At 36.5% G+C, this 24,478-nt stretch overlaps 1 protein-coding gene across 2 annotated transcripts; it reads left to right on the top strand.

Annotated features, from left to right (window-relative positions):
- Positions 1-9,597: 9,597 nt before the first annotated feature.
- On the top strand, positions 9,598-24,151 carry LOC137737169 (squamosa promoter-binding-like protein 1). Of its 2 annotated transcripts, XM_068476568.1 has the most exons (20): positions 10,054-10,924; positions 11,190-11,371; positions 12,074-12,711; positions 13,163-13,237; positions 13,329-13,436; positions 13,529-13,646; positions 13,772-13,913; positions 14,031-14,181; positions 14,263-14,901; positions 15,115-15,510; positions 18,588-19,162; positions 19,374-19,555; positions 19,654-20,165; positions 20,764-20,838; positions 20,931-21,038; positions 21,143-21,260; positions 21,464-21,605; positions 21,713-21,863; positions 22,056-22,682; positions 23,366-24,151. In XM_068476568.1, the coding sequence occupies exons 1-20, from the start codon at positions 10,341-10,343 to the stop codon at positions 23,816-23,818; spliced, it is 5,976 nt and encodes a 1,991-aa protein (XP_068332669.1). In that variant the 5' UTR covers positions 10,054-10,340; the 3' UTR covers positions 23,819-24,151. The 2 variants fall into 2 exon arrangements, with proteins under 2 accessions (XP_068332668.1, XP_068332669.1); XM_068476567.1 differs by lacking the exons at positions 18,588-19,162; positions 19,374-19,555; positions 19,654-20,165; ... (5 more) ...; positions 22,056-22,682; positions 23,366-24,151 and adding an exon at positions 9,598-9,947 and having other exon boundaries at positions 10,097-10,924; positions 15,115-15,789.
- Positions 24,152-24,478: the final 327 nt, after the last annotated feature.

The raw sequence follows: 24,478 nt of genomic DNA, 5'->3' as shown, positions 1-24,478 counted from the left end.
ACAACAACCGAACTTTGTGTTTTCACTCTTAAACTCCTCGGTTTTCACGATCTTCTGCGGATTTCGAAACTGTCAAAAACCAGTTAAGATGTTAAAAACTGTTTTTTTTTTTTTAAATTATTTTCAACCTTTTGTAATAGATGGTAAGTTATTTGATATAAATTTCTCTTTAATTTAAATTTTCTCATTTTTTTAGTGTGCATTAACATAAGATATCGCTTGTATTAAAACAGTAAAAGCAACAACGCCATTTACCAATATTAATTAAAACTATAATAAATAAAAATAACAGTGCTGTTTTCTAAAAAGTAAAAAAATCAAAAGTATTAATCATAATAAAAATATTAAAAGGGGATGAATAGTGAGAACAAGTACAACCCAAAAAGAAAAGCAAAAGAAAAAAAGAAGAAAACCCAGATAAAAAAAAGGTATACTTGACGTGTCATTTTGATGAAAGTGGCTGGCATATTGTTTGTGTCTGTGTCTACATATATATATATATATATATATATCCCAATTTGTAGTTAAGATTTATTTGACATGAACAACTATGAAATGTATCATTCACGTACTTTCTATACATATTAAACTACATAAAGCAGAGCAAAGCAATTATTCCTCTCCAAAATTCTTCTACTCAAATCTCAGGTTATATGTGCATGTTACGCCTCGTTGCAACGTCATCTTGAGTCATGGAGTTCGTTAGAGGTGTGCGATGCAAGAAGATTTGTAATTAACTCGTTTAATTACGAATATTTACATTTGCATCGGATAATGTAAGGTATTGAGTTCAAACCTCTCTCCTTGACTTTTGTCCCTTGATTTTTTTAATATATGTTAATTCCAGATTAAATTATGTTAATGTGATTTGCATTACATTTTTATATGCACCGCCGTTTTGAAGATGTGGATTCTGGAGAGATAAGTTTTTCAATTGAAGGAACATCATGCTTAGTGCTCAATTATGGCTTGGGGTTTTGTTCCTCTGTGTAAGTATGTCTTAAGGGGCTTTTAAATTTAGATGCTTACTTTAATAACAACTATTTCATAAACTATTATAGAACTACATCCACTATTTATGAAAAATTAAAAACATCCAGCGTGATGAACAAATCAAGACTTACCTACAAATTCTTCAAAACAGCAAGATCAAAACTGAAAATTTCAAACGAAAAAAAAAAAAAAAAAAAAAACAGGAATCAACTACATGATATATTGTAATTTGAGCACAAATTAAGATAAAATATATCAGTCAATGCAAAAACTTAAAAAACTATGAAACTAGAATCTCAGAACCTGTAATGCAATGCCAATTACCTCCAAAATTATGAAGAATGGTGATCAAGTACAAAACTTCAATGAAAACAATGAACAACGAAGATCACAAATCCAAAAAAAAAAAAAAAAAAAAAAAATCCCAAAACCTTCAGTTTCGGAAAAAAAAAAAAAAAAAAAACCTAAGAACCTTCAACAAACCTTCAATTGAAGAATACTTCTTACTTCGAAAAACTTAAACGAACAAAAAAAAAAAAACAGGATTTCAAAAAAATCGACTCTTAAAACCTTCGTCCAGTTCACAAAAATCGACTCTCAAAATCTGCAGATTGAAGAACTTTGCAATGCAAAAGCAAAGTCATTCTAGTCGGTTGTGCTAATTTCAAAATAACTAAACTAACAGATTAATTAATGTAAGTTAACCTAAAACCATTAGGGACAAAATAGACAAATCAACTTGTTATTTAGGTTGGGCCATTTAAGTTTGGCTCATTTAAAAGTGGGTTTTACACTAACCATTAAATAAACTTACAACATGATTTTTGGTTAAAACTAAAAGTTTTGAAAATTTTTTTATTTGTTTTACTGGTTCTATACATGCCACTTCAAGTAATGCTTAGAATGTACATGCCTACTAACACACAATTAACTTTTTAAATTGAATATGAAAATAAACGTACCAATCAACAATATGTGTAAAATTGCTTTTAAATAAATAAATAAATAAATATATATATATATAATTAAACGATTGTGATGACACTAGTGGCGGTTGTGGTTATGGTGATTGTGGTGGCAGTTGTGACGATTGAGGTGGTGGTGCAGTGGTGGTGGTTGCGGTTACGGTGGTGGTGGTGGCGGTGATGTAAGGTTAGTGTTTATAGTGGTAGGTAGTGGCAATCATTTTATTCTCCAAGGGTTAAATGTGTGCAGGAGGATAAAATATGTTATTTTAAAAAACTAATTAAGGTATTAAAAACAACCTATAAGCTTCTTTTAAATATTGCTGTATGGAGACTATTGTTTTTAAAATAAGTAGAATATTTTATTTTTATCAAACACTTTTTACTGCTTAACTATAAGTGAAACAAATTTCGATATAATAAAAAAAAAAAACAATACCAAACGAAACGTAAAACCTATTAACAAGAAGCGGAGGAATCTAATTTCCTCATGCTTAATTAGCATCTTAACACTAATTAGCTCGCCAAGATTTGACTAATTTACATAACAATAATCAATCTAACCGATGAAGAAGCCATGGAGCCACTCTTCAATGTTGACCTTCTCCTCTAGGTCAAATTCTCAATGTTAACAATAGGTCTTAGTTTAACAATGAGCATATATTGTTCCGTTATACTTTTCAAGACAATATGAACTCAAACATTCGGCTAAAATACACCTCATATTCAAACAATATATATTGTTAGTTGTGAAAGATGATTTGGGAGATAATTGTGATACTTGATGTCATGCGCGCTCTCGATTGCTAACTAGTCAAGCCGCCATTGTTATTGGGTATGACCAGTGACAACTTGGTCGAAACGTAGCAATTTGACAAGATTATTCTCCAAACATATGATTGTTGAGAGCATGAATCCCACGTCAGAAAGTAAAGCATTGCCTTATAGTTTAAATTATCTTAGACCTCTAGCCTCTATTATGAGTTGGTTTTAGACTGAATGTTCACATTCTAAAATTTCTAATAACATCTGCGTTGGTTGTGGTATGTGTTCTGCACCTCAGATATTGTAAAGCATTAAATAAAGGCCCAATAACAAATTCATAATTTTGGCCCATGGTTTTCCTTTGGGCCCAGGGAAAGGTCTACGTAATTTCAAGGGTCAAGTTTTAAATTTGATGCTTAAGTAGCAAGCCCGACCTTTTGCAATCTCTTACATGGGCATTTTTCCAGTCTTTACTTTTCATTTTCATTTTTTCCTTTGGAATTCTAATCCTGTATAACAGTATATGTTTGGAAAATCTATATATCTTTTTCTCTTTTTCTGCATATTCATGTTTAGTTTTGTTATTTGATTTTCTAATACTTTATTCCATTCAAAGGTTAGAAATGAGCATGATTTGTGTGTGGGAGAAAAAAATATGTGTGACAATCATTTCTCATTTCATTTTTTTATCGAGGAGATAAGAAATTCAAATTTAAAATCTCTTCTAACATTGAGACGCATCACTATTGTACTAATGACTAGTTGGTAATCTTGCATATGTGTTCAAAACCAAAAAATTTCTATTTTGTATAATTAGATGCAAAATTTAGATTGCAACGAAGTTCTTCTTTTTATGCATGTGAGAGTGAAAATGCAATAAATCGAACAACTTGAATTACATATATAAGAGTTTCTTTTCTTGTTTGTTAGAAAAGTTTTTGCAGAATGGTTACATATGTATCTATTTCTTTATCACGTATCTTATCAGGTGACGTCGCAATGAGAGATATAAGCATGTCAAGATACAAAGCTTGTACCAAGAAAGTTTTTCTGATGGGATGAGAAAGTTAACGAAAAGGGTTGGGACTTGGGAGGCGTTACGTCGTTATCTGTAACGGTCTTAACATGGAGTCAAGATGAGATGCTAGGGTTTTCGTGTGCATGAAGGATGCAGACGACCTGATCTGCCTTTCCCTTTGTGCTTGTGACCTCCTGCAATTTCCATATCGACAAAAGTTTTGCCCTTTGATGGAAATATCCAACTTTGTGGGGGCCACCACTCCAATCCATGCATGGATCCGGCCGTTCAATTTTCGTCGCCAGAATTCAGTTGATCACCTTGATTATCATGACCTAATTCAATCATCATTTGGAAGACTTTTTTGTCAAACAAAACGAAACAATTTATTAATAGGATTACAAGATTAATTCTTCATTTTCAACAATATTGTAGGATTTGTTATTAATTTACTAGAGTGATAGAAGATTCGAATTTGAATCCAGACGGCCTTAAAAACTCTTAAAAAAACAATAGTATGGTTTAAAGCTTCAAAACATTTGACCAAATCGATCAATGACCATTTCCTCCTGTTTTGGAGGCAAATTTGGTCCACTTTTTTGTGCATGAATAATGGTCGCTTTTAGTATTATTTGCTACTTTTTCTTCAGGAAAACAATAATACTGTCACTTTCTATGATGCCCATTTCACACTAGCATGCCCTAGCAGAACTAAATATCTTTTGTCAACAAAAATCTTCCATAGGTTGTTCCAATCCAAGCTAGTCTTGGGTTGTTACAAAGTAAATGGTACATGTCAACCAACCAACTGTATAAGTTATTACCAGTCGTTAATATATGAATATTGGTTCACATAAATCTCGTAGGCTCCATTTGGTGTATAAAATGAAAGGTTATGAGTAACAATTATATCTTTATGCAAATATTGACAAATTATGTAATGTACCCATCCTGCAGTCCTCATGTTGGCCATAACCCTACCCATGTGCAAATACAAGTGAACATACGTCTCTTTTAATGTAATCAAAATTAATTTGAAACTTAAAACTTAAATAAGATTAGGGTTTTGAATATTCTAACATGCATGGGTTTGGTGACATAGCAGGTTTCTTCGGTCCCTCCTACACTCGCAAAAGAGCTTGAAATTAATTAATATAATTTTAATTAAATTAAATAATAATGATTAAGCTGAGTAAGAAGGAAGAAAGACCTCCTAATTAATCATCTCCCAATTGGATGCATGACAGTAGCATTTGGCCCACGTTCCGGAATAGGCTCCATCCTCCATAACATGCACATGAGCTGCCAACCATTTGGTCTCTCTGGGACCGCATCATATTCATATGCACAGTTATTTGGATTCTCATACGATCGACAGAGAGAGGGAGAGAGGTTTGCATTGTGATGAGTGTGTGAACCCATGAGACCTTGTATAGTATTATCTTCTGCTGCTCTCCCTCCCCATTGGTTCTGCAAACCCAACACCAACCAAGATAGGTGTTGGGCTAGTCGGTCACCCCACCGTTTCTGGTGACGGTATAATGTTGATGCATTTATAAATAATGAACGACTGAGTTTAGTATTCATCTCTTTCTTTTGAAATACCAACGTACAACATGTGACATTTGTGTAACAAAAGCCGTCTCCTTATTCTTATACTTCCAACACCTGCAGTAGTACGTAGCAGTGGTAGTCTTATCGCACTGACCCTTTTGTTTCAATTGATTCTCTCAATTGATAAGTGGCCATTGTTTGGTCCTAAATAGAAATTAGGTTAAATTATGAACATAATATTTTTCACAAATGTATGTTTTACATTGGGAATTGTTATTAACACTTCAAAAATCTTATTCTACACTCCTCACAAGTGTATTTTTCTTTCTAATTATAGAAAGTTTGGAGTGCCAAATGAGATTTTTGGAGTGCTAATAACAATTCCCTTTACATTAAGTAGAATAATTATGTTGACAAAATTGAAGGTTTCAATGTACAATAGATTAATTGGAATGTAGATGATTCTCAACTGTTGAGGCATTCACTTTATTTGGTGCAGATGTATAATTGATGGACAGTCGTTCATGCACGTGTGTTTGTGTGAAGATATGTAAAACAACCCTCTAGATATGAATAGACATAAGGTCTTTGTATGTTGGGCTACTAGCTATATAATGAATTAATTTTATATTGAAATCTCAGCTTTATTCATGATGTTAAAGTATGTTGTTTCATGTGTGAAGTCCAACAGTTATACATGCTTCACATCATTCATTTTGTTTTGTCCATGTGCTAGACTTAAAAATTCGTCACGTGATGAGACGTATTGAGAGTATTAATCCTACATCAGAAAGAAGGAAACTTGCATGGACAAATAAGATACACTAATACCCATATTATCAATTAATTTTATAGTAGAACTCAAACATTTTTCATAATTTTCTTTGGAGTTAACTAAAGCCAGAAGTTTGTGGTGTTGTTAACTCATTACCTAGGAGTGGACATTTGAACCAGTAAATCGGGTCGAGAAAACCAAAAGAATCGGGTTTGCCAAATGTAATGTGCCATTCTTGTTACAAAAGCCTCTTTATTCTTATCCAATAGTAGTAGTACGTAGTCTTATCTCACCTAATGGTCTTTTTCTGTGTATTGATTCTCTCAGTTTATATATTTTGGTCCAAAATATAAATTAGGCTAAATCATAAACATAATGTGTTTCTGTTTGGATCCGATTTTATATCATTGATCTGTTTAATTGAGGCCGTTGAATTTAATATTTTTCTTAAATATTACTGCTGCTGATTTGAATTCAATAGAGAAAATCGTGCATTATCCATTACTGGTTGTTTGTTGGAGATCCATTTGTTGATAAAGACTCACTCAAGTGATGACATGGATTTTCCAACTTGGCTGAGTGAAGAAAAGATAAAAGATAGTTCCATCCATTTATGATATTATCCTTTTGGCCAATTTGATAATATTATTCTTTTTGGTCAATTTGATAATATTATTCCCAATAGAATGCTCAATGTTAATTAAGATAAAGATGGTTTCGGTTTATCATCAAAAGGCGTTTGGTAGCCACGGTATGGACTCTACAACACGCTCAAGCGTATAAGTCCTATAAATACAAGAGACCGTGTAACGAGAAGTGGACCTTCAACTTAACACACAAATATGCCTTGCGCAAATCTTGCTCTAGGCGAACACTTCTCACACTTAGAGAACTCATTAACTCACACTTTGAGAAATCACTAACTCTCCACTCTCCTAACTACTTCAAGCTCGGTTGATTATCTATCCAAGTCTCAGCCGACGAGGAGTCCTTGATTCTTTAACCGAACGAGGTCACTTCACTAGCTTCCAACCAAGTGAAGTGTTTTATGCTTGGTTACTCTTGATACATTTCAGAGTTTGGCATTCTGACAGTTGAACAACATTTACCATCAAGACATTTATCTCTTTCGAGTACAAGTATCCTTACAGTTTAACAACGAACTGATCAGCGCACTTATATTTTCACAAATATAGTCGAAGTGGCTAAACTTGGTGCAAAAGATCCTGAACTTCATAGTGACTAACAACTTTTTTGACACCACTACCACATCATTCTACTAATCGACCAAGTTCGATGGCGAGTTATCACGACCGCATTCATCATAATGATGCAATTAGCTCTTAATTATTTGGTTTACGCGTAAGTGAGTTTGATAGTTTTTAAGGTCAATAGTTTCACAAATTGTGCTTTACATTTTAACAAGTTCTACGATCTCAACTTTTACTAGACGAAGGCGGACGATTGATTGTTAGTTGTTGCTTCATGTGAGTTTCATTGTAATTGACGGATGTATAATTGACATACGATCGTAACGTGTGTTTGTGGGCAAAGCAACACTCTATATATCAAAAGATAAGGTCTTTATTTTTCTTAGAATTTGAGGTGTATACGTAAGTCACAAAAACCAAGAAACCTCTCGTACTCGTACCTTGGATGCAGTGGATGGGTTCCTATCACATGGTTATCCCCAAAGACAACAGAAGAGTACTCGCTATAATACTAAATTAACATGGTCCACAAGACGGTGGCTTTCCACCCTTTTTGTCGATCGTGAGAGTAATTTACATGATTTGGCCAAATGCACTGTTGTTCTCCCAAAGTCGAGGTGAATTTAGTAAACTAATATATACAAGTTTTTCAAAGGTACTAGTCTGGTAGCGGGTAGAGGCCTGTCGCTTAGGGGGGCCTAGGCAATTTTTTATTTTTAATTAATTTTTTATATAATATATAGATAAATATCTACTTATACTTTAAAAAAATATAATTGTATTGGGATACATTAATTGGAAAATGGAACGGCATATAAATTATAAAGTATTAGAACTGAAAACATGGGGAATAAACATATAATGATTGTTCATCCCAATATTCAACAAGTTTCTTACAACTTATTGAAAAAATAAAATGTAAAATGAAAGTTATCTATTTTATATCTAAGTGAGAGTTATTAACTAGGCGAGCGCCTATGCAGGTCTAGACGTTTTTTTTTAATTTTCAAACGTCTAAGAATTAATTAAGACGATGACTAGCTGCCTAGCACCTACGCAGGCTTAAGCGAAGCCATGCGGTAATTTTTAAAAGAATGTGACATATAGTTAGTAATGATAGCTACAAGGAAGAAAGAAACAACCCCACTGTACGAAACAAAAAACACTAAGCTTCGATGAGTTCTTATCATCTTACATTGTCCTACGAATAAGTTATGAAACCTTATAATTTGTGGTTAAGTTTAACCAAGTTGCTAGTATTGTTCACTTCATCACTCCGAAAGTAACTTGAGGTAAATTAGTTGCAAGATAGCTAGAATACAGATCCGTCAAGGGACGTTTTTGTAAGACACATTTTTATTGAAAACGCTACAAAATTTTATCGAAAATTCAAGTACATCTTGTTGGAGCATCTACGTCTAGAAAGCAGTAAAACGTACTTGTAAGTATTTAGAAGTTTTTTCTTCTTCTTTCAAATTATATTAATTTCTCTTTTTTCTTTTCAAACTATATTAATTGCTTTTAATTATCTGAAAGCATTTTTAACCGTTTCAAAAAGAAAGTCAAATATATCCCATTTTCTCTTGCTTCAAATAAGGTGTGGTATTGTTTGCATACCTCATGTAAAACTTTTACATGTTTGGATTTAACAAAGCAAGTGCTACCCAAAAGTTATTTTATCTCTCACACTTCATTGTGATCGAAACTCAAAAGAAAATTGATAATAAGATCAACTAGTACCCTAATGCATATGATTTTTAATTTTCCGTGTGTTGCGTTACGGTTAAAATGCAGAGCTTTTTCAACATTAAACTATCGTAAGTAGTGTGTGATGTAAGAGATATTATGAGACGAAAAACTTGTTGGTTCTAGTATGAAAATGGTTTTTGAAATTTTGATTTAAAATGATTTGGTCTTCATAGGTGTCGGCGGGTTGGTTTGGTTTTAAGCTTAAAAGACTATTTCTGTCCATTAATGTTGGTATAGTTGAACCAATTATTTTTTCTACGTGTTTAATCTTAAACAAAATTAAAAAAAAGGGTTTGTCTGGGGAAGGCTGTTATTTATTTTTATTAATTTTGAAAAAGTCGCGGTAAAATCCTGGACATCTGTCGCGCTTGCACGCAGCCGTAGCTTAAAACTCCGGTCACTCACTTCCGCTCGTCTTCTGCTGGAAACCCCCCGTTTTTTTTCACTCGATCAATAAAAATTAAAGTTTAAAAAAAAAGAAAAAAAAAAAAAAGAAACGTTTCTGAATTACCAATCAGCTCTTCAACTTCCATTGGCCACAGCAGTACAGAGCACACTCTCTCTCTACTTTCTCTCTCTACACACTCTCTCTCGTACACTTTCTCTCTCTATACGGAGAGAAACACAGCACGAGAGCTCTGTTGGTATTTTTTTTACAGACGTACACGCGGTTGTGTAGGCGTAGATTCCTTTGCCCCCACTGCGTCATATAATTTTATCAATAAATAAATGCCATAAAAGCTCTCTCTCTCTCTCCCCACTGAAACCGCATTTATACACAGAGATAGGGCCTTTTCCTAACGTTTTCCTCATTTTTATGTGCTGCTTTGGTTTGCCTATATTCTCTCCTCCTCCGGCGATCTCAGCCATCCTCCGCCACTCTTGAGAGAATTCACCGGCTCAGCTGTCACCGGCAGGTTTCTCTCTTTGCTTTGGTATTTATTTCTCCTGAAATTTTAAGCTGCTTTTTGTTTGTAAAGTTGGAAACTTTGCTGTGATGGAATTGATGGGTTTTGAGTGAGTTGATTTTGAGGGCATAAGTGGGAAATTTGTGGATTTTGGGCAGATGGGCAGCTGTTGTTTTAGCCCTGTGGATATGTGGTCTACAGTGTACTGCTTTTGGATTTCTGGGGAACCTATTGAGAATAATTGCCAGAAAGATATGGTCTTGTAGTGTAAACTTATTGATATCTGGGTGAAATCGAAGGTTTCATATCTGGGTTTGTTTTAATTCGTTGAATTGGGGATTTATATCTCGTGGAATTGGACTATTGGCGTTATAAAAATTCTGGAGTTTTTGTGGAATATTTATGGAGGCTTTTGGAGGCAGAGCTCGGAATTTCTATGTTCCGATGGTGCCGGATTTGAAGGGGGCTGGGAAAAAGAGTTTGGAATGGGATTTGAATGATTGGAAATGGGATGGAGATCTTTTTACTGCTAGTCCTTTGAATGCTGTACAATCTGATTGTAGGAGCAGGCAGTTGTTTCCTCTTGGGCTGCCGGAAACTCCCGCCACTGCTGGTTTGTCCAACAGTTCTTCTTCTGGTTCGGATGGTATCTGTCCTGGGAATGAGAAAGGTAAAAGAGAGCTGGAGAAAAGAAGAAGGGCTAGTTTTGTAGAAAATGAAGGGCTAAATGATGAAGTTGGGTCTCTTAATCTCAAGCTTGGTGGGCAAGCTTACCCAATCATGGAAGGAGAGGTACAAAATGGGAAGAAGACGAAGATAGTTGGGACTACTTTAAACCGAGCAGTTTGTCAGGTGGAGGACTGTAAGGCTGATCTTAGCAATGCCAAGGATTACCACCGACGACATAAGGTCTGTGATATGCATTCTAAGGCAACTAAAGCGGTGGTGGCAAATGTTTTGCAGCGGTTCTGTCAGCAGTGTAGCAGGTTAGTTCAATTCTATGGTTGTCCTTGTATGGTGAGAAATATTTCAAAATTTTCTTCAGTTAAGTTCCACGCCATTTATTCGTCGCTTTCTTATATACATTGTTTCTAGAAGATGAAATACAGAGTTTGATTTGTAAGTTTAAAAAAAAAAATTATTTGTTGCTCTCATGATTTGGGTCCATAGTTGTTCATCACTGTGTTCGGTATAGTCGAATTTTGCAGAACTTTTTTGTTGAATTTGCAATGTGGTTATACTCATGGGCAGGTTTCATGTCCTTCAAGAGTTTGATGAAGGAAAGAGAAGTTGTCGTAGACGTTTGGCAGGCCACAATAGGAGGAGAAGAAAAACACATCCTGATACCGTAGTTAATGGAGGCTCATTGAATGATGAAAGAGGAAGCAGTTATCTATTGATAAGTTTGCTGAGAATACTCTCCAACATGCACTGTAAATCTTTGTCTTATTGCACATTCAATTTTTGGCTGCTTTGCCAGACATTAAATTGATATGTTAAGTGGTTACCGGATTGTGTGTTGATTGCCATAGACTGATGTCAAAGTTCTTGTGGTCTTTTGCTCTTAGGTTTTGTCATTATTTGATTGGGGCTTGTAGCAAAATGATTATGTCAATAAACATTTAATAACTCCATTCATAAATTTTTATCTGTGAACATACGACATATTACTTGATGAGTCCTTAACTGCTTAAGGTGCTCTATTTTTGTGTATAAATGACAAAGTGCTAGTTTCTCTGAATTTAATTTGATGAAAATTTGAATATTGATGCTTACGCATGAAAAGTTTTCAGTTTTTCAGAGGTTGATTTGATAGAAAGTTAGAATTTTGTGCAGACCTTCATGTCGAAAATATTTCAATTTTTATAATCCAGATTACACCTTGTGTGCTTGAATTTCATCCTATGAACCTTTGTTTTTTGCACTTTCTTTCTCTGATTGTTGGATTGACCATATTTCACATTCTAGGATGCATGAAGGATGGGCCTATTAAAGGGAATTCTAATTAGGAATTGTTATTTAGGAAATTATGTCTCAGCGATCGTGTTATTATAATATTTAATTGATTATGTTTGTGTTTGTTTTTCTTCTCATAAGTGTCTTACTCGACTCCACTTTTGATGCCTAAAATGCAGCTAATAGTTCAGATCAAACAAAGGATCAGGATTTGCTATCTCATCTTTTGAAGAATCTAGCCAATCTTTCTGGTACAGTTGATGGAAGAAACATGTCTGCATTGCTTACGGCATCTCAAGGTTTACTAAATGGTGGGGCATCAATTCAGACTGCACAAAAGGTCCCAGATACAGTTTCCAACGGCTGTGAACCAAGTAAGCCTTCTGTTTCAGCCTCTAAAATGGATGACTATGTTAATTGTGAGGACCCTTCAAGACCTATACAACAGTGTTCTACAGTACCTGCATCAGATTTCAGGAGAATATCTTCAGTTGATGCAGATCATGGAGGTCTACAAGTTGTTTCAGGTCTAAATGCCACCAAGCCATTTCCCTCAAGAGCCAGTGTTCCATCCACATCAGTTGCACCAGAAACTACAACGGGGAGGATGCAGTTAACTGGCATTGATTTAAATAATACATATGACGATTCCCAGGACCATTTGGACAACCTAGGGAATTCTCATGCCCCTGTAAATTCAGGGACAGTGGCTCATGGTTTTCCCTTATGGATGCGGCAGGATTCGCAAAAGTCTAGCCCACCTCAGACAAGTGGGACTTCATGCTCAACTTCATCAAGTTCTAGTGGAGATGCTCAGGTATATTCTTGTACTTGCATCTCGTTCCTCGTTTTGCCCGATATATTAATGCTTGTATATGCCATAGCCTGTCCTTTTCTGTTGGATAAAAGAATAGCTTTGTTCTCACTTTAATTCGGCATTTAGGTGACAATGCTTTGCATTTGACTTGTCCGTCTAGCCAATTGATGGAAAAAACATGAAGTACTTGGCATACCTAATAAATACTTCTGTTGTGACGTAAAAGTTGAGATGGATTCTCTTCTTTTGTATAGTGCTTTGTATGTATAAATGTGTGCGTATGCTTCTGCTTGATAAGGTTTATAGAGTTGTAGTTAAACTACAGGAGGTTGCAGGCTATAGCAGTTAGAATTGAGTATCCTTTTTAAATATTTTTTATTATGAAGGCCAGTGTGTAAAATGTTACTGCACTGTTACGTCTCTTAACCACTCTTTTTCTGCCATGTTTCAGAGTCGCACGGACCGTATTGTTTTTAAACTCTTTGGAAAAGATCCAAATGATCTTCCATTTGTTCTACGAGCACAGGTAATATTTGGTGCCTTGATTTAATTCTTCACAATGTAACTTGTGTTTCCTCGCACATACAACAATTTTATGAAATATTTTGAATATCCAGATTCTCGACTGGTTGTCCCACAGTCCTACAGACATTGAAAGCTACATAAGGCCAGGATGTATCATTTTGACAGTTTACCTCCGTCTAGAAAAATCCACGTGGGAGGAGGTATGCTTCTGTGCTGATGCCAAAATGTTGATTGCTGACCTTGTATCAGTGAGATCTCTTTTCTTGTCCTTAATTGTTATGTTTGCATGCAGCTCTGCTGTAATCTGGGATCCATTATGAAACAACTTTTACATGCTGCCAACGATCCTTTTTGGACAACAGGATGGGTGTATACTAGGGTACGACATTCTGTAGCATTTACGTACAATGGTTTGTTCTCTCTCTCTCTCTCTCTTAATTATTCATTCATGTATTTTCTAGCGCATTTAGTGATTTAACAAAATAGTTGTGTTACGAAAGAAAAGACATTTTAATTAGTTATGTCTGTCCTGCAGGTCAGGTTGTCTTAGACACACCCTTACCTCTGAAAAGCCATAAAAATTGCAGGATATCATGCATCAAACCAATTGCAGTTTCTTTATCCGAAAGAGCTGAATTTGTAGTAAAGGGGTTTAATCTTTCTCGTGCCACCACAAGGTATCCTTCATCTTTCATTCAAGCTTCATTATGTAGACCACTCCAGTGTCATATGTTATTTCTGAATTAATAACTATCAGGATAACTGGGAAAGTACTAAGTCCTAGCTTGTGACAGGCTGCTCTGTGCTCTGGAAGGGAAGTATCTAGTCCAAGAAACTTGTTATGACTTGATGGAGGGTGCTGATACAACCGTTGCAAATGATCAGCTACAGTGCCTCAGATTCTCCTGCTCTATACCCAATGTTACTGGCCGAGGACTCATTGAGGTGCTGTTCCATTCCTAATATATCTTTTATGTTTCCTTTGAAGTGTGCTTATCATTACTTATTTATTTATTTTTATTTCAGGTTGAAGACCATGGTCTCAGTGGCTGCTTCTTTCCATTTATAGTTGCCGAGGAGGAAGTATGTTCAGAGATTTGTACCCTGGAGGGTGCGATTGAGGTGGCTGAGACTGCAGATAATATCCAGACAGAACCTGAAAAGTTGGAAGCCAAGAACCAAGCGTTGGACTTTGTACATGAATTGGGTTGGCTCCTTCACAGATGTCACACTAAATTTAGACTTGGTCACAGGGATCCCAACCTAGAACTATTTTCTTTTAGACGGTTCAGGTTGCTTATGGAGTTTTCCATGGACCGTGATTGGTGTGCTGTAGTGAAGAAACTCCTGGGCATTCTGCTTGAGGGTACCGTTGACGCTGGAGAACATCCTTCTATTGAGCTTGCGTTATTGGATATGAGCCTCCTCCATGGAGCCGTGCGAAGAAAGTGCAGGCCTATGGTGGAACTCTTGTTAAGATTTGTACTAGACAAAGGGTTAGATAAAACGGGATCTGAGCACAGGCAACAAGTTGACGGGGACGGCAGCAACTTCTTATTTAAACCCGATGCAGTTGGGCCCATGGGATTGACTCCTCTTCATGTTGCAGCCAGTACTGATGGATGTGAGAATATATTGGATGCCTTAACTGATGATCCTGGAAAGGTAATTTCTCATTGTCTTCTTTGACAGTTTTCTTTCTAATTGGATGTAAAAATCAGAACGGGTCTGCATCATCATCCATTTTTCTCCGTACGTGTTTGACCATTTGCTCATACAAATGACTTGTGTCAGCTCATTCTGTGTCTCACATGAATGCTGATATTTCAAATTGTTCTATTTTCAAGCATACAAATGTTGATATCTTTGCTTCTTTAGGTGGGAATTGAAGCGTGGAAAAATGCTCGAGACAGTACAGGATTGACACCTAATGATTATGCATGCCTGCGAGGCTGCTACACCTATGTCCAAATTGTCCAGCGGAAAATCAACAAGAAACATGAAAGCGGGCACGTGGTGCTTGATATCCCTGGCGTTATCTTAGACAGCAGCAGCAAGCAGAAACAATTAGATGGGCATAAGTCCTCAAAAGTCTCCAGATTGGAGACCGAAAGGATCGATATGAAAGCAATGCAGGCACATTGCAAGCTATGTGAAATGAAACTAGCATATGGAAACACAAGGTCGCTTGTGTACAGGCCGGCAATGCTGTCAATGGTAACCATTGCTGCTGTCTGTGTTTGCGTGGCCTTGCTCTTCAAAAGCTCGCCTGAAGTCGTTTACGTCTTCCAGCCCTTCAGGTGGGAACTCTTGAAGTATGGACCGAGCTAAGGCAGTTTACGCGTCTCAAATTTTAGTTACTCTGGCTTTAGGCCGTTTCTGTTAATCATATGTATAAACCGATAACTCTATAGGGAACATAATGTACCAGTTTTCTTATCCTTTAAGATTTCCACGAGAGGTGTTGCGCTGTATGTATTAATGATAGTTCATATAAAGCATGTACAGGGAAAGATTGACGTAAATAGAACTATTTACCAATTGTTGAGGCAATATATTGCTGCATGACGTCCAAAAGCACCTATAAACATTGTATTCGACGAGGCAGAAGATTCGAACTTGAAATTTCTTTCGCTTTTAAACGGCTTTCTTAAACAGAAGACAATATTTAGTAGAGCAGTTTGACTAATAAGCAGTTAAGACTACTCTTGCTAAACTTTATGCATTGAGAGTTGTATTTACGTAAGGCCGGGTGGTGACCAAATACCTATAACGTTCCTTCATGAGCGTGTAAGGCCGTCTCACAAAGGTTGGAACTTTGTGCTTTAGGAGTTCATAAACTCACGTAGGATGATAATACTTAGATACGTGAGTGTCGTTCTTTTGTGAGACAACTTTTTAAGTTATTCAACTCAAACGTTATGAATAAAATTGGACCAAAATTAGATCAAACGGTTGTTTTTCTCCGAATATTTTTAATTTGGTCAAATCCAATCCAACTCTAATATTAGCTAGCAAAAAAAAAAAAGCAGAAAAATAGATTTTACAGGCTAATAATATAATAGGAAAAGGAGTCCAGTCACAGAGACACGTTGACTCGTATTTTGACATGGGATTGTTGTCCACTTCAATAAGTCATATTCATGGTTCTTACATAGTGTACACAATTATTACCTTGTTTAGTCTTCTTCAATTATTTTGTCGTTTTGAACCTTTTTGTTTGGTTTTATTGCCAATAATTCAATCATTAAATCTTGATCTGGAAATGGAACAATTTCCGGTGTACTAAGACCACGTTCACGGAAAATTAATGTTTCATTTAAGTTATATTACGTAGATTTTTTAATATTAAGCCTAATATTAACGGACTAGGCATATTTAACATATGATCATCTTTGCAAGTGCTCTATACCATAGTGGTTGAAAGATGTTGAAGTTTTGCGTGACGGCGTGAGTTCATACTCCGTTGATAACTAATCTAATATATAATTTAACAAAATATATCGTTTGTAAAAAAAAAAAAAAAACATATGATCATCTCTTATTATTATTATTATTTTGAACAAATTATATTATTTACACTAATGTGGGAATGGGTTAAATCTCACAATAAACTAGCAATAATATGACGAGAATTGGACTTATATGTCACTTATAATAAAATGAAATAATGCTAATTTAAATATGGGTTATTATTCAAAATGGTCACTGAGATTTGCATGATTAATAGAAATGGTTGTCCTCCATCCATGATTTTGGTCATTTCGTTAAAAACTCTTTGGGCAATTTTCAAAGCTTCGTAACTCAATCGATTCTTAACCAAATTCGACCCATAATATATCAAAGTGAAGATAAGAAAGCGTAGAACAAAATTATACCTATTTGGAAGCCCAATGATTGCCGGAGATGGCCGAAAAATAGTCTGAAAAGTGACTGGTCCGCGGGAAAACTGGAAAATTCGCCGGAAACTGGGTAAATTTTAAACGTTCTTAACTTCTTCAATACTCAACGAAATTGAGTGATTCAAAAACGAAAATCATACTTCTCGACGAGACGAAAAGAATGGAATCTTTCTTTATTGCTAAATCACCATGGTTTGGCCGGAAAACTGCTCGAAAGTGGCTAACTCGAAAATGGTTAGCCACTTCCGAGCTGTTGTCGGACCAAATCACGGCAAGTTAGCCTTCGAAAAAGGTACCATTCTCTTGTCAAGAAGTATTATTTTCATTTTTGAATCACTCGATTTGGTTGAGTATTGAAGAAGTATGAATGTTTAAAGTTTACCCAGTTTCCGGCGAGTTTTCTAGTTTTCCTGAAGACCAGTCACCTATCAGGCTATTTTCCGGCCATCTTCAGCAACCATTGGGCTTCCAAATAAGTATAATCTTATTCTACACTTTCCTATCTTCATTTTGATATATCATGGGTCGAATTTGGTTAAGAAACGATTGAGTTACAAAGTATTGAAAATTGCCCAAAATCGTTTTTAACGGAATGATCAAAATCATGGATGATGGACAATTTCAAGGACAATTTCTTTTGATTTTCAATCTAAATGACTATTTCTGTTGATGATGCAAATTTCATGGATCATTTTGTATAATAACCCTTTAAATATTAAAATGATAATACATCTCGTAACTTGTAACGTTAATTTCTAATCGAAATCAAAAGGAGACACGTCATTTGAGGCCTCCACCTCTCTCTCTCTCCCTCCCCACTGAAACCGCATTTACACAGTAAGAGAGCCTTATTCCTAACCTTTTCCTAATTTTCATGCGCTGATTAGCTTTGTCCCGGGGCCTATATTCTCTCTGCCTCATCTGCGATCGCAGCCACTTCTTCGTCGGCTCTCACTTCTCAGCTCACCTCCCAACAATTCACCAACCTGCGGGCAAGTTTCTCTCTCTTTACTCTCTCTCTCTCTCCTCTTTATTTCCACAAAAAAAGATTGGGTCTTTCAGTTCTTTCAGCTCAAGTTTCTTTCCATGGAGTTGAAAGCATTGACTAGGATGTAATTATGGGCTTGTAAATACGGTATTTTGTACTGAGATGTTGAAAGAAAAACTGGGTAATTGGTGGATTTTGGGTTCTGGGCAGCTGTAGCCTGTAGTTTAGCTCCATTGATATGCTGGTGTGCTGTTCTTGGTTTTCTGGGGTTCTTGGAAAGAACAATTTCCAGAAATTTCTGGGGCTGTAGTGTTATTGACTTTTTGTTTTGGGGTGAAATTTATAGTTTTATCTCTGAGCTGTTGTTGTTGTTATTGTTCAATTGGGTGTTTGTATGTGGTGGAGTTTGACTAGGGGGCATTGTAACATTTCTGGGTTTTTTTGTATCTTGATCTACGGAGTCTGAATTCGGAGGAAAGGCTCGCAATTTTGGTGGCGTGATGGTGCCGGATTTGAAGGGGGTTGGGAAAAAGAGTTTGGAATGGGATTTGAATGATTTTAAATGGGATGGTGATCTTTTTACTGCTAGTCCATTGAATTCTACACCATCTGATGGTAGGAGTAGGCAGTTGTTTCCGGCCAGGCCAGAAACTCCGTCGGATGCTGGTTTGTCCAACAGTTCTTCTTCTGGTTCGGATAATATCAGTCCGGGGAATGAGAAAGATAAAAGAGAATTGGAGAAACGGAGAAGGGATGTTTTTGTGGAAAACCGAGAGTTGAATGATGAAGCTGCGTCTCTGAATCTTAAACTCGGCGGGCAAACTTACCCCATTATGGAAGAAGTACAAACCGGGAAGAAAACAAAGACAATTGGGACTACTTCAAACCGTGCAGTTTGTCAGGTGGAGGACTGTAAGACTGATCTTAGCAATGCCAAGGATTATCACCGGAGGCATAAGGTCTGTGATATGCATTCTAAGGCAACTGAAGCGCTGGTTGGAAGTGTTATGCAGCGGTTCTGTCAACAGTGTAGCAGGTTGGTTCCATCCTATTGTTATTCATTATTTGGTTGAAACATTTCCCCGATTTTCTTGAATTAACTTGAAATACAGAGTTTGGTTGTGTAAATTTTTTTGTCATGCGTTTGTTGTCCATGGCTGTTCATCAATCTTCTTTTGGTATAGTTGAGTTCTGCAGAAGTTTTCTTTTGTTGAATTAAATGTAACGGGGTTAACACTCATGGACAGGTTTCATGCTCTTCAAGAGTTTGATGAAGGGAAGAGAAGTTGCCGTAGGCGTTTGGCTGGCCATAATAGGAGGAGAAGAAAAGCACATCCTGATACTGCAGTTAATGGAGGCTCTTTAAACAATGAAAGCGGAAGCAGTTATCTATTGATTACCTTGCTGAGAATGCTCTCAAATATGCACTGTAAGTACTTGCCTTATTCATTGTACACTTCTGTCTTAGTGAAACATTGTATCTCAGACTTATTTGAATCCACATATTATGCCATTTATAAATTGCAGCTAGTAGTTCTGATCAAACAAAGGATCAGGATGTCGTATCTCATTTGTTGAGGAGCTTAGCCAATGTTGCTGGTACGGCTGATGGAAGAAACATATCTACATTGCTGCAGGGATCTCAAGGTTTATTTAACAGTGGGACATCTGTCCAGACTGCACGAAAGGTTCTAGATATGAATGCTGGTGTTAATACTGAGGACCCTTTAAGGTCTAAAGGACACTGTCCGATACTACCTGCGTCAAGAGACAGTTCTGAATCCAAATCAGTTACACCGGAAGCTGCAAGTAGAAGGTTCCAGTTAAATGACATTGATTTAAACAATACATACGATGATTCACAGGACTATGTAGAGAACCTAGGGAATTCTCATGTTCCTGCAAGTCCAGGCACTGCATCTCTTGGTTTTCCTTCATGGATGCAGCGTGATTCTCATAAATCAAGCCCACCTCAGACAAGCGGGAATTCAGACTTAACTTCTACTCAGTCACCATCAAGTTCTAGTGGAGAAGCTCAGGTATTTCCTTGTAATTGCATCTATTCCATATAGAATTGCTTGGTAATATAATGCTTAAAAATGCCTTTGTCGTGGATGATGCTCAGCCCACTGTAATTCGTCTTTTTTTTTTTTTTTTTTTTTCAATCCTGAGAACAGGGATTAATATGTCAATTGTCATTGATCATTATACGGCGTATAACTTGTCTTTTGTTTGGATAGTAGAATAGCTTTGTTCTATCCTTGAGAGTAGTTAGGCAGTCATGTTTTGTGTTCTGACCGTGTCTGTGTATCTATCCATGGATTGTCAAATTAATGGCGAGGTTAAGTGCGCTCGCTGCTTGTTTATGGGATATATGTAAGAAATGCTTCAATTGTGACTTAAAGTTGAGGTCAGTTATATCTTCCTTCAAACCAATATGGCAGTTTACAAGCACAACCACATACACATACTTGTTGTGTATGCGTCTTCTTGATGCTGTTAATAGAAGTGAGGTTAAAGTTACTTGGTGGTTACAGCAGTCCTAATGGAACATGCATTATTTATGTAAAAGGCCAGTATGTAGAATGTATCTGCAATTTTACGTTTCTTGACCGCACTTTTTCTGCCACATATCAGAGTCACACAGACCGAATTGTTTTTAAACTATTTGGAAAAGACCCTAATGAACTTCCACTTGCTCTGCGATCACAGGTACTATATTTCCTTTGATTTCTAGTTTTCAAAGTATTTTGGTGTTACATTCCACGGACTACATGATTTTTATAAATTATTTGAATATCCAGATCCTTGACTGGTTATCTCACAGCCCTACCAACATTGAAAGCTACATAAGGCCGGGCTGTATCATTTTGACAATTTACCTTCGTCTAGAAAAATCCACGTGGGAGGAGGTATGCTCGACTGTGGATGGCAGATCCTTGTATGGGGAAGACTTTTTCTTCAAGTCCTTAATTATGATAGATTTACATCTTATTATAATTATTTTTGCGTACAGTTCTGTTGTCATCTGGGATCCAGTTTGAAAACACTTCTTGATGCTGCGGATGATCCTTTTTGGAGAACAGGATGGGTGTATACAAGGGTGCAAGATTTTGTAGCATTTACATACAATGGTTTGCTCTCTCTCTCTCTCTCTCTCTCTCTCTCTCTCTGTGTACACATTTGTGTATTTAGGGTCTATAGAAGAATCTTGCTGTTTTAGTTTTCCATTATGCTTTATTGATTTTGGTCATGCTTTGTTTTGTTATTTCTAGTACATAATGAGGATTGACCAAAAAAGAGAGAAGCATTTTGATTAGTTATGTCCATCCTGCAGGTGAAGTTGTGTTAGACACACCCTTGCCTCTTAAAAGCAATAAAAGTTGCAGGATATCATGCATCAAACCAATTGCGATCTCCTTATCTGAGAGAGCTGAATTTGTAGTAAAAGGCTTTAACCTTTCTAGTTCCACCACAAGGTTCTTTCATCTTTCATTCATGCATCATTACTTTGTTTTCAATATTCCTCTCTAGTTTTATAGGATAACAGAAGAAATACTAAATTCTAGATCTTGAGTCATGACAGGTTACTCTGTGCTCTAGAAGGGAAGTATCTGGCTCAAGAAACTTGTTATGACTTGTTGGATGATGCGGATAGCACTGTTGAGGATGACGAACAGCAATGCCTTAAATTCTCCTGCTCTATACCAAATGTTACTGGGCGAGGATTCATTGAGGTGCTGTCATATTCCTAATTGTCCCTTTCCCCCTTCCTCCTCTTGTAATGTGCATTTTGAACAAGCTGTATTTTATAAGTCCAGAATTTGTTTATAAATCTTTCTTATGAATACTGAGTATAGATTTGTTTCTAGACAGCGCCTTAACTGAAATCCACGGTTCTCATTTTATCGGTCAAATTTTTATGTCAGGTTGAAGATCATGGTCTTAGCAGTAGCTTCTTTCCATTTATAGTTGCAGAGCAGGAAGTATGCTCTGAGATTTGTATGCTGGAAGATGTGATCGAGGTGTCCGAGACTGATGATGATATCCAATCTGGACCTGAAAAAGTGGAAGCTAAGAACCAAGCCTTGGACTTTATACATGAATTGGGTTGGCTCCTACATAGAAGTCGCGTTAAGTTTAGACTGGGTCAATTGGATCCCAATCTAGATACATTTCCCTCTGGACGGTTCAGATTGCTCATGGAGTTCTCCATTGACCATGATTGGTGTGCTGTGGTGAAGAAACTCTTGGGCATTCTGTTTGATGGTACTGTCGACGCTGGAGAGCATCCTTCCCTTGAGTCTGCACTACTGGATATGGGCCTCCTCCACAGAGCTGTGCGAATCAATAGCAGACGTATGGTGGAATTCTTGTTAAGATTTGTCCCAGGTTTAACAGGATCTGAGCAGAAGGAACAAGTTGACAGGGATGGCAACAGTTTCTTGTTTAAACCTGATGTTGTTGGGCCCATGGGGTTGACTCCTCTTCATATTGCCGCCAATACTGATGGCTGTGAGCAAGTATTGGATGCCTTAACGGATGATCCTGGAAAGGTAATATCTCTTTTTTTGAATTGCAACATAATATTTTTTTTCTTCTAATTCTATGTAGAAATCACTTTACGCTGGCTACAACCTCTATCCCATCTCCATACCCATTTGACCTCTTGCTCCTACAGTTGACTTGTGTCTGTTCTCATACTGTTTCACACGTGTTTTGATACTTTTAACTCATTCTAATTTCGAGCATGTCAGGTTGCTCACGGATTTTAGATCTGCAATCATGTCTTCTTTGACTTTGAGCTCTCTCTTTAGCTCTTCCACTGTCTTCTGCCTAAACAAAATACACTGATTCCAGTTATTGAGTTGTATTTCAAATTTTCAATTAACCAATCCTATACAAATTATGCAGTCTTGTATTTTCTTTGGCTTGAGAAACATATGAAACATAAATCACCGTAGAAAAGTTAAATGCACTATTCAAATTGGTAAAGAAAGCAGCGCCCCACATCTAAATGCATGCTAACTCTTTCACAGCTGAAAGCAGGCACCCAAATTCTACATTCAACTTGAAATCAAATAGGACTGCTGTTAAAAATTTTGACGATAAATGAATTTTGATTCGTTTCATCTTTCTAGTTTCAACTTTCAAGCATGTGTTTAGGACTGCCGTCATGAAATTTCTTTAGCGTCAGATAATCCGTTCATCATGTTGATATGGGCGTTTTTTTCTTTAGGTGGGAATTAAAGCATGGAAAAACGCTCGAGACAGCACAGGATTGACACCATACGATTATGCATGCCTTCGAAGCCGCTACTCCTATGTCCATATAGTCCAGCGGAAAATCAGCAATACACTGGAAAGGGGGCATGTGGTGCTTGACATCCCTGGCCTCACGTTAGACAGAAATGGAAAGCAGAAGCAATCGGATGGCCATAAATCATCAAGAGTGGCCAGCTTGGAAACTGAAAAGAATGAAATAAAAGCAATCTTACGACACTGCAGGTTATGTGAACAGAAACCAGCTTATAGCACCACACGGTCACTTGTATACAGGCCGGCAATGCTGTCAATGGTGGCTGTCGCTGCTGTCTGCGTTTGCGTGGCCTTGCTCTTTAAAAGCAATCCGGAAGTTGTTTTCGTGTTGGAGCCATTCCGGTGGGAACACTTGAAGTTTGGTTCAAGCTAAGGTTTTAGTTTACGTGTATTACTTTATAGTGACTCTGGTTATACATAGACCATTTCTTTTCACGTAGATAGGAGTATATTTTATATCTGATTTTTATATGTATATCTAGGGCCACTCAAGCCAACACAACTCTTCGCTTTGCGAGGGTCGGGAACGTCTATCGTATCTGTATTTGTATACCTAAGCTTCCAAAATAAACATGGGCTGTTATGGATTTTGGCCCACCAGGTTTGATTGTATTTGTATTTGTACAACTGTGTTACAAACTGGATGACACATAATTTATCTGTTTGATTTTTCTTTTCTTTTTTTTTTCAAAATAAACATTTGGCACGAGGTGATTCGGTGTTCGATTAGTGCATTTACTGTATAAATTAAATTTTAATTTTTGAAAATTCAGCATTTTTGTTGGTTATGTTGAAGGAAATCGAATTTTGGTCCACTCTAATTCTAACTTATTACCATACCCTCCTCCATTATTTGAGCTCATATAAGCACACTAGTTTCAACTCTCACTGCAGTTGGATAATATCTGACTTTACATAAGTACAAGTATCAATGCACACTATTCCAACCAGTACCAGAATTATTATCTTATTTGAATTACTTACCCCAAATCAGAACTGAAAAAGTGTAATTTATTCAAATTTTATTTTCTGA

The sequence above is a fragment of the Pyrus communis genome, chromosome 6 (assembly GCF_963583255.1).
Source record: "Pyrus communis chromosome 6, drPyrComm1.1, whole genome shotgun sequence".
Classification (NCBI taxonomy): Eukaryota; Viridiplantae; Streptophyta; class Magnoliopsida; order Rosales; family Rosaceae; genus Pyrus; species Pyrus communis.
The sequence above is the reverse complement of the archived record's forward strand: the minus strand, read 5'-3'. Positions and strand labels throughout refer to the sequence as shown.

Coding starts and splice junctions, on each gene's coding strand:
- LOC137737169 (XM_068476568.1), top strand. CDS start 10,341: ATGGAGGCTTTTGGAGGCAGAGCTCGGAATTTCTATGTTCCGATGGTG. Junction 12,712..13,162: donor GTTCTAGTGGAGATGCTCAG/GTATATTCTTGT, acceptor GCCATGTTTCAG/AGTCGCACGGACCGTATTGT. Junction 21,864..22,055: donor CTGGGCGAGGATTCATTGAG/GTGCTGTCATAT, acceptor TTTTTATGTCAG/GTTGAAGATCATGGTCTTAG.